The following is a 12,458-nucleotide window of genomic DNA, read 5'->3' on the forward strand; positions in this document are numbered from 1 at the left end:
AGTCTGCAGTCTGCTATAAAAACCATTCCTTCATGGTCACATTAAAAAACAGGGCGGTATAGGAGGGTTAGAGGGCTTTTACATTTTGTGAACTGATTACCCATTGGCCATCGGGCCTCTCCAGGAGCGTGGAGGTTATTATTTGAGAAGGGCGGTGAAAGAGCTCCTAAGAAGTCCTGTCCAGGTGGCGAGCCCTCTGAGGGATTCTCCCGTGTGCGAGAGCCATCCAAGGACAACCAGGCGAGCACTCCGCAGGGGGAGGCGCTTCTGTTTTCGGGGGCCTGGGTGTGGAGGAGGAGGAGGAGGAGGAGGAGGAGGACTGGGAGGAGGAGGAACTCGCAACAGGGTTTTCACTGCCCCGTGGTGCTCTCTTGCCGGCCCTGTGGTTGGCAGACAGCTGTAGGTAGGAACACTGGAGCCAAGGTGGAGTGAGAGAGAGAGGAAGGGAGGAAACTTTGGGAGAGAAACCATGAAAAATGTGGAGCATGAAAATGTCTCCCTTGGTTTATGGCCGCGCTGCCTGGCTTCCAAGAGAAACACATCTTTAAATTTAACTTGAGATGCCTTCTCTTTTTTTTTTCACTCTCTCTCTTTTCCCCCCTCCACTCCCAAATGCTTGGCAAGAGCCGGGGCTTTCGCAGAGCAGACCGAGGCCAAGGCGCTTGGAAACTGCGACCATGTTAGAAAAGCACTCAATAATGTGGCTTTTTTTTTTTTAATGTGGCGACAGCTTCTGTATAAGAGGCTCTGCTTTCAGTGTCGGTGGACATGATTGGTTCAGTCTGTGACTTGAACAGAACTGTTTCTGACTTGGACAGAACAATCCTGCATGGCTCCCAAATGTTCTACGTTCAGTGATTCTCAAAATTATTTTATATCAAGGACCCCCCCCCATCCTCATCAGGCCACAGACCCCCATTTGATATGATATGATTCGTAATCTCTGGGAAAACCCTCAGTGTTAATTAACTCTGTACAAATGTAACCATAAATGGAGGACCGGTGAGGGTCCATTTAGTTCCATTCGTACGCTCTCAGTTACAGAACCATAAGGGTCCATTTGGGCCCCTTGTTAGTCTCCGGACCGGACGTTGGGAAAGAAGTAACTATGGATTTACATGCATAGGAATGAATAATGTTCCATCTTCCTTTTATTTCCATTTTCTTTGTTTTATCAGTGCAATTCACTGCCACGAAAAGGGGGAAGATGAAGGAATACAATACTTTATGCCATCTTTGGACTTAGATTATTCATAACTGATGGTCTGCAGAAGTTATTTCTCATGAAAATCATCTCCTATTCCTCTCTCTCTCTCTCCAAGGTGCTGCGGTTTTAGAGCAATGAGGTTCACTGTTTCACTGTAATCAACAATTGCTCCATAGCAACAACGCCACCGTCTTTTTAATTCTATTCATGGGCAAAAGCTCCTCTCCCGAAGGGCTTCTGAAAGAAACATCATAAATAAAGAAGAAGATATATGTTATTCCACCAAATTGGATTAAAATAGGACCGGACTGGAAACGGCTCTGGCCTGCAGTCAGAATTAAAGGTTTTTAAGCTGTGTGATAATATTTTGCTAGTCTCATGAGGGAGCCATCTCTCATGACGATGACACCGGGCTTCATTTAGTGAAGAGCATCCTGGCCAACGTCATAAATCAGCCAGTGGTGGAAAGTAATTAAGTACATTTACTCAAGTACTGTGTTTTAAAGCTAATTTTGAGGTACTTTTACTTTAATTGTTATGTCCATTTTTCTATACTTCATACTTCATCAAATCTCACAGGCACTTTTTAATCCACCCCAAACTTAGGTTACTTTGTACAAGATGAATCAATCAAGCCATATTCAATTTGAAATCTACAGATCTGTTATATTTTAAAGATTAGATTTACAAATTCAGAAACCTTTCGAAAAAATGTAACTTGAAAGTGGACATTCTGCATAATGAGTACACATTAAGTACATTTTTATGCAAATACTTACAAAATGACGACAAGTCAGTTGAGTAAAGTTTGAATACAGGCCTTTTACTAGCAGTATTTCTGCCTATTGCTACTTTTACTTAAGTAAAATAAGTACATTTGTCCACCACTGTAAATCAGCCTTTAATGGAACAAACATGCCTCTGAAGGAACAGACCCACCTCTAGCACATACACACTCAAATATATCGTCTCTGTCGGGTGGAAACCTCATATCTCCAAAAGTGTTACTTTTCAGGATTCTAATTTAAAAAATTGCAAAAGTAGCAGATCTACAAGCTCAAAACATGAGCTTGTGGATCTGCTACTTTTGATGCGTATGTGTGTCGCTATGTAGTATGGCATTAATCTACGATAAAAACTAAAAGTTTAAATATGGATATGGACTGTTAACTCTATTCCAAAAGTTTACTTTAAGCTCTGTCGTATATATGACGGTGCAGTGTACCAAAAACGACCTGCAAGCCCACAACACATCGCATCCACAATGCGTTGTGGGCTTGTAGGTCGGCTGTTTTCTCCACGCCGGGCCGACGTATGAATCAGGCTTCAGTGTCAAAAGCTAAGCCTGAAATCCACTCTGCATTTTACTGTGTTTTTGCTGCTACAGTTATAGAATGGATGAATAAAATGCTACATTGAGATTAAATGTTCTCTATCCGCAAATAGGCCTACCACTGGCCCTGCACTTCCCTTTGGGGTCCATTTTGTACACGCTTGAGTTAAATTAACACTCAGAATATTGCAGTGTAATGTTCTTGGCAGTTTGTGTATCGTATAAATAAAACTATTTGGGACTTTCGCAACTGCACAACACAGGGACAAAAAATACAGTTTAAAAAAACTAAATAAATAAATCATCTCCATTTATTCCCCGTTACTTATCTAATTGTCAACTGTACAAAGTTACGGTTAAAGTGTATTTTAAGAAGTAAGCTATACTTTATTTTCCCCCTATTGTGTACTCTGCTTTTGACTCACCCTTACTTACTTATAGGGACATTGAGCAGCCACGGTTAAACGTCCAGGGACCAACCCCAGCCGTGATGTCAGCCTTGCTCGTCTACAGGGAGAGAAAGGCCCCCTGGTGAGGTTCAAACCCAGGACCTTATTTCTGTGAGGCAGCTTGTACTAAAACTGCTGCCAAACGCTATCGCAGTGCTTTTCAACCCTTTCTGTATCACGGCTTGTGGCCCACCCAACAAAGTGGGCCTTGCAGTATTCTCAAAGCATTTATTTGAATGATAAATCAATCGATTGTGTTCCAGGCCGGCTTGTATCAATGGAACTAATACTTTAAGTTCCAATTTATTGATATCACAATAAAAAAATAAAATGTTCAAGGTTTTGTTGAATAATTAATTATTATTCATGTTGTTTTATCAATATAATCTTCGTGTTTTGGCAACTATTTGGGGGCCCACTTGCGATATCCTCACGGACCAGTGGGTCCCTGCCCACAGGTTTGGAATTGTCATCGCCGTGGTCCAATTCATCGATATGATGAACATAATCATCATAATTCTCATCTCCCTCATCACCATGATTCATCATCATCTCCCACAATATGGATGAAGCCGAATTATTAGTAAAAACCACAGAAACACAGTGTTTGAATGTCATTGCTGTCAGGCAGACATCTCATATCTCCATATTCTAACTTTGTTACTAACTGACTACAACTACAGCATCAAACAAAATCATCAAAAGCAACAGATCTGCAAGGGAAACGCGGCGGATCTCCTACTTTTACTACTTTTGAATTTTAATCCTGAAAAGTAGATTTGAACAGATTTGGACATAATGAGGTTTTCGGTCTCGACAGAGACGACATGCTATATTTTTCACCAGTGACTAACAATGCGTTTGCTCACCACGCCCTCTCACCAACGCCATGAGTTATGATGTTGATCTTTCTGCACAGACGAGACCCTCGGGCGGACTGCTCTCTCACACACATTACCACAGTGGACGACAAATCTCCCGTCAGCACACATTACACACCAGACATGCCTTTTTGTGCCCATGGCAGGATACCAAAGGGCAAGTAAAAAGTCTCACGGTATACACCTGTGTTGTTATGACACTTATCAGTCTGTAGCCTACTAATAACTATGTTTAATCGCTTCAGCCCTAGGCCTACTTTCACAAATATTAAAAAACCTCTTCACCCTAACCTCACAAACACTATACCTAAACCTAACCTCAAAACCACGGCCACCTGGGCGAAACACCGGGAAAAGAGGCGTCTCTCTCGACACGCCGTTTGGAAACCACTGCAGCTATGGAGGACAAATCCCCACACGACATGTAGAGCGTTGTGGGTTAGGGTTAGGTTACTCTTTAGAAACCATTTCAACAACACAAAATATTTTCCGATGGGGGATCCGTGACCAAATACATATCAATCCGGTTTCCGTCCTTGACATGAAAAAGTTTGAGAACCAGTGCATTACAGCAGCGGAGTCGAAATCTCCTGTCAGCCCCTTGCGCTGACCTGTATTACAGCAATGGCGGAGGAATCTCCCACCAGCCTATCAAACACGTTCACAGTCAATGCCTCAAAGAGGAGGAGATGTCACAGCTTCTAGTCTCAATAATCCTTCAAACCCCCCCACCCCCCTGCTCTGCTCTCGCAGAGGCAATTTGTTTGACACAGTTACTTTTTCAAAGCGTTAAATATTGGGGGAAATCCTGGGGGCCGGTTTGTTTTATGGGTTCGCCAGGTCTGGGTTTGCCAGGAGGGACGTGGAGGACAGGCTTTTAATGGAGGCGGAAAGGCTGACATTAAATACGGTCCAGATGGACTTTCTCCTATCCTGGTCATAAAAGTTCTTAGGACAGTTCACAAATCAAGGCCCCTCAGTATTATGTTAAGCGTTCGGATTGTTATTGTTATTTTATATTTGCAAATACTAGCGTAATTTACAGCTTTTTCGAGGGATCATTTCGGAGACTCGACCCACCCAGACACTTTATACGCTAGCAGCGCTTTAAGCGCTTAATACCTACTTGATAAAGTGTTTTGGGTCGTTTTACTTTTGCGTTCCGTTGGAAAACTGGCTATCATAATTCTGACGAGCAACTTACTTTTCTTTTCCCCTTTTTCATACGGCGCGTGAATTAAGAGCTACGATTAAGATGAGTACCACCTACTTCATAACGGTCGGTATACAGTACGTACCGTACCGAGGGCCAGGCAGTTTATGGGTCGGTATTGGTTCCGATGGCTTACGGTGTAGGATGTCTTCCTGTGTGGAAAAGAAACAAAAGGTCTTGCAGGTAGTTATGGGGGGGTTGGGGTATATGAAGAGTGAAATTCAAGATGGCTGGGGCTTAAAACGAAAAAACGGACACCCTCCAGGGGTCGGCCCCTCTTTCCGGAGCTAGGAGAAGGAAAGTGGGGACCCCCCCCCCCCCCATAGTAAGACCTAGCTACTGGTGGTGGTCCGGGCCTGCATGTTACAGGTTACACTCACATAGAAGTGGCTTCTTATGTGACATTTAAGGCTTCCACACTGTATAGAATTCTCAGTGTTCATTTAACTCTGGGAATGTGCAAATGTTAACGGGTCCATTTGACTGCATCTGTACATTCTCAGAGTTAAGGGGGCCGTTCACACATGAAGCATGATGACTATAACTTTAACTATAAATACGTTGTTTTAAAAAGTGGATAGCAGAGTTCACACCACAACTAAAACAAACACAGTGGTGAACAGTGTATCATTGTTGTCAGGCGGAAACCTCTTATCTCCACATCCAACTATTTGTGTTTTCCCGCAAATGTATGTACAGTACATACAGTACTTGATCATACTAAAGCATCAAGTAGTAGATCATACAAGCTCCAAATGCGGCATGAATGCGTTGCGTTTTGAGCTTGTAGATCTTCTACTTCCGATGCTTTTGAATTTGAAAAACAGTTTTAGACATGTATGGTTTCCACCTGACAGAGATGATAGTTTCTAGTTATCGTTGTAGATGTGAAGAGCCACTGGGCCTAAAGGGTCAATCTTTACACTCGTATTCAATTAATGCTCAGGATTTTCAGTGTGAGCTATAAAGTATAAATATTTGTAAAAGTCCTTAAATCAAACACAAACATAAACAGACTCGCCTGCATATTAAACCAAGCAAATACATTTCAAAACCAGTGTGTCACAAATTGAAAATAGTAGCGAAAGAATGATGATAACGCCCTGCGAAATGTATGTTTTATAGACAGCATTAGGCTATATATGAGTGTAGCTCGACTGCAATCACAATATTAAAATGTAACTGTAAATTATTTTTGTGGACGTGAGCCACCGAACATATTACAATTCCACTCATCTTATTGTTTCAGCTGCAAATCTTTTGACACTCTCTGCATGCATATTTAATAATTCCACTCATGTGTAGTATACTTTACTGGCATAATGATTCTACATGGAAAGTTTAGTCCAAATATACAATTTCTTAAGAAGCCATTAAAACTCCTCCATTATGCAGTGTGTTGAGCCATGATGAATTGCATAGCCAGAAACCTGGCTCTCGACTGACATTTCGGTTTGGATATTCATAATTTCATAATCAGTCATACAGTTAATAATGTTCTGGGCTTTAGAGAGCTGAAAGAAAATGTTCACATGTGGGAGATTTTAACACTTTGGCAAAATTACTACACCTACATGATGCTATCGTAACTTATGTGAATGTTGACACACTCTGCATAGACCCTAAATCACATGGAGTAAGTTATGTTTTATTTTTTTAAATATATGAATAAATGGTTCATTGGCTTGGTAAAATATATGTCAAGAAGTCACACACAGTGAAATATATTTAAAGGTACTGTTATTATGTTATGGTTAAAACATAACCTTTTAAGATATTGGGGTATAATATAGCAGGGGTCTCACCATATCTCCATGTCTTTAATAAACAGAAAATCAATGTTCAGGTGGGTGCCAATTTCATCCATGCGATCAGGAGAGAGGACTTATTTTTCAGCGTCAATTTTATAGTAGCCTATTCCATGTTAGTCTCTTTTGTTTCATTACTTCCGCATCCTGTGAGTTCGCTCTCCTGATTGGATGAAATTGGCATCCCGATCTGTTTAGGACTATATACTGAAGAACTGGAGAGACAAAACTATATAGGCCTATGATCACTATCAGAAAATTGATCCAACACAATTTACTGCACCTTTAATCTATCTAGTTAAATGAGTCATGATTTATGAGGATGTTTTCAAATGCAATTCAGTCTCACAGACGTAGGCTATGTGTTAGTAGGCCTAATATGGGTTGGTATGGGTGGACGGTTGATGACATCATGTAATTAAACATGACTTTAATTGAATCGTGATAAACTGCGGACAAGGTGTTAAAATGCAATCTTGAGTAAATGCGTAATATTCAAAGCAAGTCAGTCATTTACATTAATAGATGTTATCCAATTTGACGATAGCATTAACATCTGCGCCGCTGGTGTAGTGGTATCATGCAAGATTCCCATTCTTGCGACCCGGGTTCGATTCCCGGGCGGCGCAATGTTTTTGATTAATTGAGTAGGCCTACTTATATAAGGAGCATCAATGGAAAGCTTAAATTCTAATACTTTACATCTTCTTATAGCAGACCTTGTGACCAAAACGCATGTGCTTTCGCCCCCATTCCTAATAAAGTTTTCAACCAATCAATCACTTTCATTATTTGTAGAGTCCTCTGGGGGGTTACAATATGGGGGGGGGGGGTGTTAATGAAGTGTTAAGATATAGGCCTTAGCTATATATGTAAAGTGTATGCCTATATGTTTTCAACATTTATGATTAAATAAAAGCCATTTAGCAGTAGACAGTCAGACAGACAGACAGAACAGAGCGCATGCACGCAGACTAAATGTGTGTCCATTGGATGAAGGAAGCAGCAGCAGACGAGACGTCCATACATGGAGCACGACAGCACGTTGTTCTCTGTGTCTGGATATATTCATATACAATAATATACTTATTCGTGTCCTTGCTGATATCTGGAGCCACGTAATGTATACAAACTATAAATCCCACTTCTCCCCTGCGCTCCATTATAGGCCTAATACTATTCTAAAGAGAAAGGCGGTGAACTCTATGCTTATGGAAAGAAAGCTGTATTATTGTCATTTATCAAAGGCTTATGGTTCCCTAACGATATAGCCAACTTCGTCAGCCGTGGGTTGCGAAATAACCTATAGGCGAATTTTGTTATGAAAAAATTAGGCCTGTGAACTTGAAAATGTCCCCAAAGCAAATTAGACCACACAGCCACATTGGGAATTCAAGTTGCACTATTGCACATCGGCGGTTCATGCATGCATTTGTAACGTAGGCCGTGTCAATTTCACTATATGTTGCATTTGTATACACGCTGAGTTATCATTTGGTTGCAAACTAGATCCAAATGTCCAAATGAGTTAAAATAATATAGGCCTACACGGGTTTATTTAGCTGTGAACCTTTACAGCTATATCTGATTAATTGCATGCGGCTGCAGCTCTCCATCAATTCTGTATTCCTTTATGGATTATTTATTTATGTATTTTATGCACGTAAATTAATGCATTGGTTTGCGCAGTTTTTATTTTTCTACATTTGAGACTATGCACATGCGGCCCGCCTATTCATGGACAAAATCATTCTTAATAGCCTATTAGTAAGCCTACATCTAAATCTGAAATGTAATTTCCAAAACAATAGAAGAAGTCTAAAGTTATATACCAAAATCAAATACAGCTAAACCGGATTACATTAAGCTAAACAAACAGGCCTATATGTTTTATGGGCTAATAGTAATAATAATAAACCATTTGAGTTAAGCTGTGATACAATTTCCAAAGTAAGAAACATTTTATTTACAATATTTTCAGTGCAAATTATTATTAACAAAATAATGTACAACTCTCAATCCAGACAAAATAATACATGAACACTGCGTGATGTTCTGAGATCTCACAACGTGGCACAGAGTGGTTCATAGCCTAATAAACTCCACAAACCGCATATTTCCTTCAGGTGGGGATAAAAGCACATAAAAGCTCTTGTCTTGCGACAAGAAAGGAGTGATTTGCTATAGGCCAAATTGATCGATCAGAACGAACGAGGCCTTCATCAGGCTCAGTCACTCTGAACTCCCCGTTGGTTTTTCAACGCAGTGTCCACTTTTTCCAACCAAGATAATACAATATAATTAACTATTGTTCTTGAGCTTAAAAGAGACACTGGCTTCAGTTATAATTAACAGTCAATATAGTCCGATTGGAGACCGTTTAACAGTCAATTAACAGTTATAATTAACAGTCAATATAGTCCGACTGGAGACCGTTTATAACAGTCAATTAACAACAGTTATAACAGTCAATATAGTCCGATCAGAGACCTTTCACCAGTCAATTAACCACTCTAAATAGCAGTCATTAGATGACTATCTGTGATGATGATGATGACGGGGCCATCAGCAGCACCGTCGTGTCTGTAACATCCTCCGTGTTACTCACAGCGGGGGGCGGGGCAGTGCCGGTCATGATGACGCTGGTCTTGTTGTGGTGGTCCACGCAGATGTCCACGTCGCTTATTTTGTCCTCCGTGGCCGCGTCGTCGAACTCATCGGACTCGCTGCAGGCGTCGCTCTCGCACTCCTCCGACTCGCCCGGTTCTTTCATGGGGTCTGATGGGTCTTCGACCGGTCCGGTCGGAGACTTGTTGTTGTTATTGTTGTTGTTATTGTTGTTGTTGTTGTTGCTACTGCTGTCCTCTGGCTGGTCCTTCTCCTTGTCTTTCTGGGCCTGCGCCTCCTTGGAGTGTCTCCACTTCATGCGCCGGTTCTGGAACCAAACTTTGACCTGCAAAAAGAACGCACAAACTTAAACCATGCACAACTTACAAAAAACACTTTAAGTTATTAGGCGCCGCTATAGCCTACGTTTGAGGCCGAATACAAATTGATTTTATTGTGCCAATTCGAATCCAATTCAAAGACACAAAAAATAGGCTACATGCAATGGCAATAACGCAATCTCCTTATATACCTGCGCGTCCGTGAGACCGAGCATCGCCGCGAGCTGCTTCCTGTCCGGCTTGGTGACGTACTTCTGGATCTCGAACCTCTTCTCCAGGCCCTTCCGCTGCAGGTTGGAGAACACCGCCCTGGACCACGACCTCTTCCGCTTGTACGTCTGCGGCATCGTGTCTTTGGTGAGGACGGCATATGGACCTGCGCGTAAAGAGAGCAGGAGGAGGGGTGCGGTGTGAATGCAATTCAAAAGGTGTCTGTGTAATCCGAGGAGCGGCTTTTTAACGGCCAGCAGAGTAACGGTCATTTACAACTGCAGGTGTCAGCCGCTAAACGAGCAGACAGAGAAACAGAGAGAGAGCCCTGCATTCAGTCCTATATATACGGTGTGAGAGACTACCTGGGAAGGTGTCCTGAAACGGATGCGGGCCTGTGTGCCTGCCGTGGGCTAGTGAACTCATCATGGCCGACGCCGCGTCACTCATCCCGGCGTCTATGGACGAGAAGTACTGGCTCATTGGTGGCTGAACGCTCAGGTGCATCCCTGACTGACGGTTCGAGCTAACAATGGATGTGAGATCTGTGTAACAACAGGGGCGAGAGACATGTGGGCTAAGTCAGTGGAAAGCTTTTGGCACACAAGGCAAGCCTAATTTATTATTAAAGGCAGCTCCTATAGTGCGACGGTGATGCTTGCCGACAAGAACAAGCAAAACCTATATTTGTTTTTGCCTTATATGTTCTTCTACTATACGCGAATCATATTCTCTAAAGTGGCCTATTGGGAACTTAATTTTCACGTTTTAATAATATATTAAACGCCTATAAACCTAGCCTGAAGAATCTATAGAATGCCAGGGTCAACTTTCATGTTGCCGTGTGGTTATGGATACAGGCAGACAGTTACACAAGAAAGAAACACGCCAAAATATGATGCTTTGCAATAGTGCGTGGATTGCAGTCGGGGGTCCCAGGGGTCATTAAGGGGTCATTAAGGGGGCCCCAGCCAAATGAGAAGTAGGCCTATAGCCTACATTAAATATTTCAATTCACTTTGAATAATTACAATGCGAAAATAATTATGGTTATATTCTTATTCCAACTTATTCCAATATAAATATATGAACCTAGTTTTCATTATGCCATTAAGACAATTTCATTTAAAACCAAAACATACTGTCTCATATATCACTGCGTCTCTCGGACATCAGGATCATGGAACGCCTATAAATAAAGTCAATTTGGGGCTCTGTGACATGAACACAAGTCCTGCTTTAAGCACACATCTCATTCTCTGGCCGGTGTCAGCAACAGCAACAGCAGCAGCAGCAGCTGTAAACTTGCACAAAACGCTCACCTCTCAAAGACGACGTTTCTTTGGCTTTGGGGTCAAAGTCTGTCGATAAAATCCGATCAATTCCGAATTTGAGGTCTTTGCTCGACGTGAGCGGGGGCGCTTGCTGCTGAGAGTTGTTAAAAGTCCTGGTTATGTGTAGTCCGTGTCTGTGGTGGTGTGCATGGTGGTGGTGGTGGTGGTACGGAGCCCTCGCCCCGAACACCGACGGCTCCGCGGCGACCGGGGACGGGCGCAGCGGGGAGCCGCCGTTGGGGTGCGCCCCCTGGACGCGGTGGTGTCCCATGTGCGCCGCGACGAGCGCCGCCGCCGAGGAGCCCGGCGCGTTCTCCGCGTCCCCGCCGCCGCCGGCCTGCTGTTGCAAGATGTCCGCGATGCAAAACGACGGCTTCTTCATCGTGTCCACGGCGAAGCCGCCCGCGCAGTACGCCGACCAGAGGCTGAAGTTGGACGCGTAAAACGGGTTCAGTCCGGCTGTGTACATCCTCGAGTCCCGCGCTACGTGTGGTGGTCGCCTCGCAGTTTTTCAGCAACAAAACCACGGTGGTAATAATATGGCGACAGAACGCGTCATGTATGGTCGAAAAATGCAGGGTCTTTAATTGCGGGAGACTATAACAGACGAGCCGTCCTGTACAGTGGAAGTGCCAAAAGCGTTCTCCTCAACTCTGAAAACTTTTAGCCTAGTAGTTAGTTGGACTCTGAAGTTTCCGTCTCTGGCCACGGATTGGTCGCTTCCTTAGCCAATGGATGTTTTTGTATTTGCTCACATCACACAGATGTCACTGAGCGTGACACGTTTGATCCCCGGACAATTGATAGATCTCTTTAATAGTTTAGCGCACACGCACACGCACGCACGCACGCACGCACACACACACACACACACACACACACACACACACACACACACACACACACACACACACACACACACACACACACACACACACACACACACACACACACACACACACACACACACACACACACACACACACACACACATTATTACCATCATCATTCTGCACGGCCTTTTACGACCATTAATTATACTGTAACCTTAATTGAGCATGTTACTTTAACTCTG

At 42.9% G+C, this 12,458-nt stretch overlaps 1 protein-coding gene across 2 annotated transcripts; it reads right to left on the reverse strand.

Moving 5' to 3' along the window:
• Positions 1 to 8,833: 8,833 nt before the first annotated feature.
• On the reverse strand, positions 8,834 to 12,024 carry hlx1 (H2.0-like homeo box 1). Of its 2 annotated transcripts, XM_080790822.1 has the most exons (4): positions 11,372 to 12,024; positions 10,415 to 10,594; positions 10,031 to 10,215; positions 8,834 to 9,844 (listed from the first exon to the last, which is right to left on the reverse strand). In XM_080790822.1, exons 1-4 carry the CDS (start codon positions 11,850 to 11,852, stop codon positions 9,419 to 9,421), a joined length of 1,272 nt encoding a protein of 423 aa, XP_080646948.1. In that variant the 5' UTR covers positions 11,853 to 12,024; the 3' UTR covers positions 8,834 to 9,418. The 2 variants fall into 2 exon arrangements, with proteins under 2 accessions (XP_080646948.1, XP_080646949.1); XM_080790823.1 differs by lacking the exon at positions 10,415 to 10,594.
• Positions 12,025 to 12,458: the final 434 nt, after the last annotated feature.

The sequence above is a fragment of the Protomyctophum bolini genome (assembly GCF_963924005.1).
Source record: "Protomyctophum bolini genome assembly, chromosome: 19".
NCBI lineage: Eukaryota > Metazoa > Chordata > Actinopteri > Myctophiformes > Myctophidae > Protomyctophum > Protomyctophum bolini.

What these genes read in the sequence shown, in the direction of transcription:
- hlx1 (XM_080790822.1), bottom strand. Translation starts at nt 11,852, where the DNA reads ATGTACACAGCCGGACTGAACCCGTTTTACGCGTCCAACTTCAGCCTC. An exon ending in GTTTCAGGACACCTTCCCAG is followed by an intron (nt 10,216 to 10,414) that starts GTAGTCTCTCAC and finishes CTTTACGCGCAG; the next exon opens with GTCCATATGCCGTCCTCACC. An exon ending in TCGGTCTCACGGACGCGCAG is followed by an intron (nt 9,845 to 10,030) that starts GTATATAAGGAG and finishes TTCTTTTTGCAG; the next exon opens with GTCAAAGTTTGGTTCCAGAA.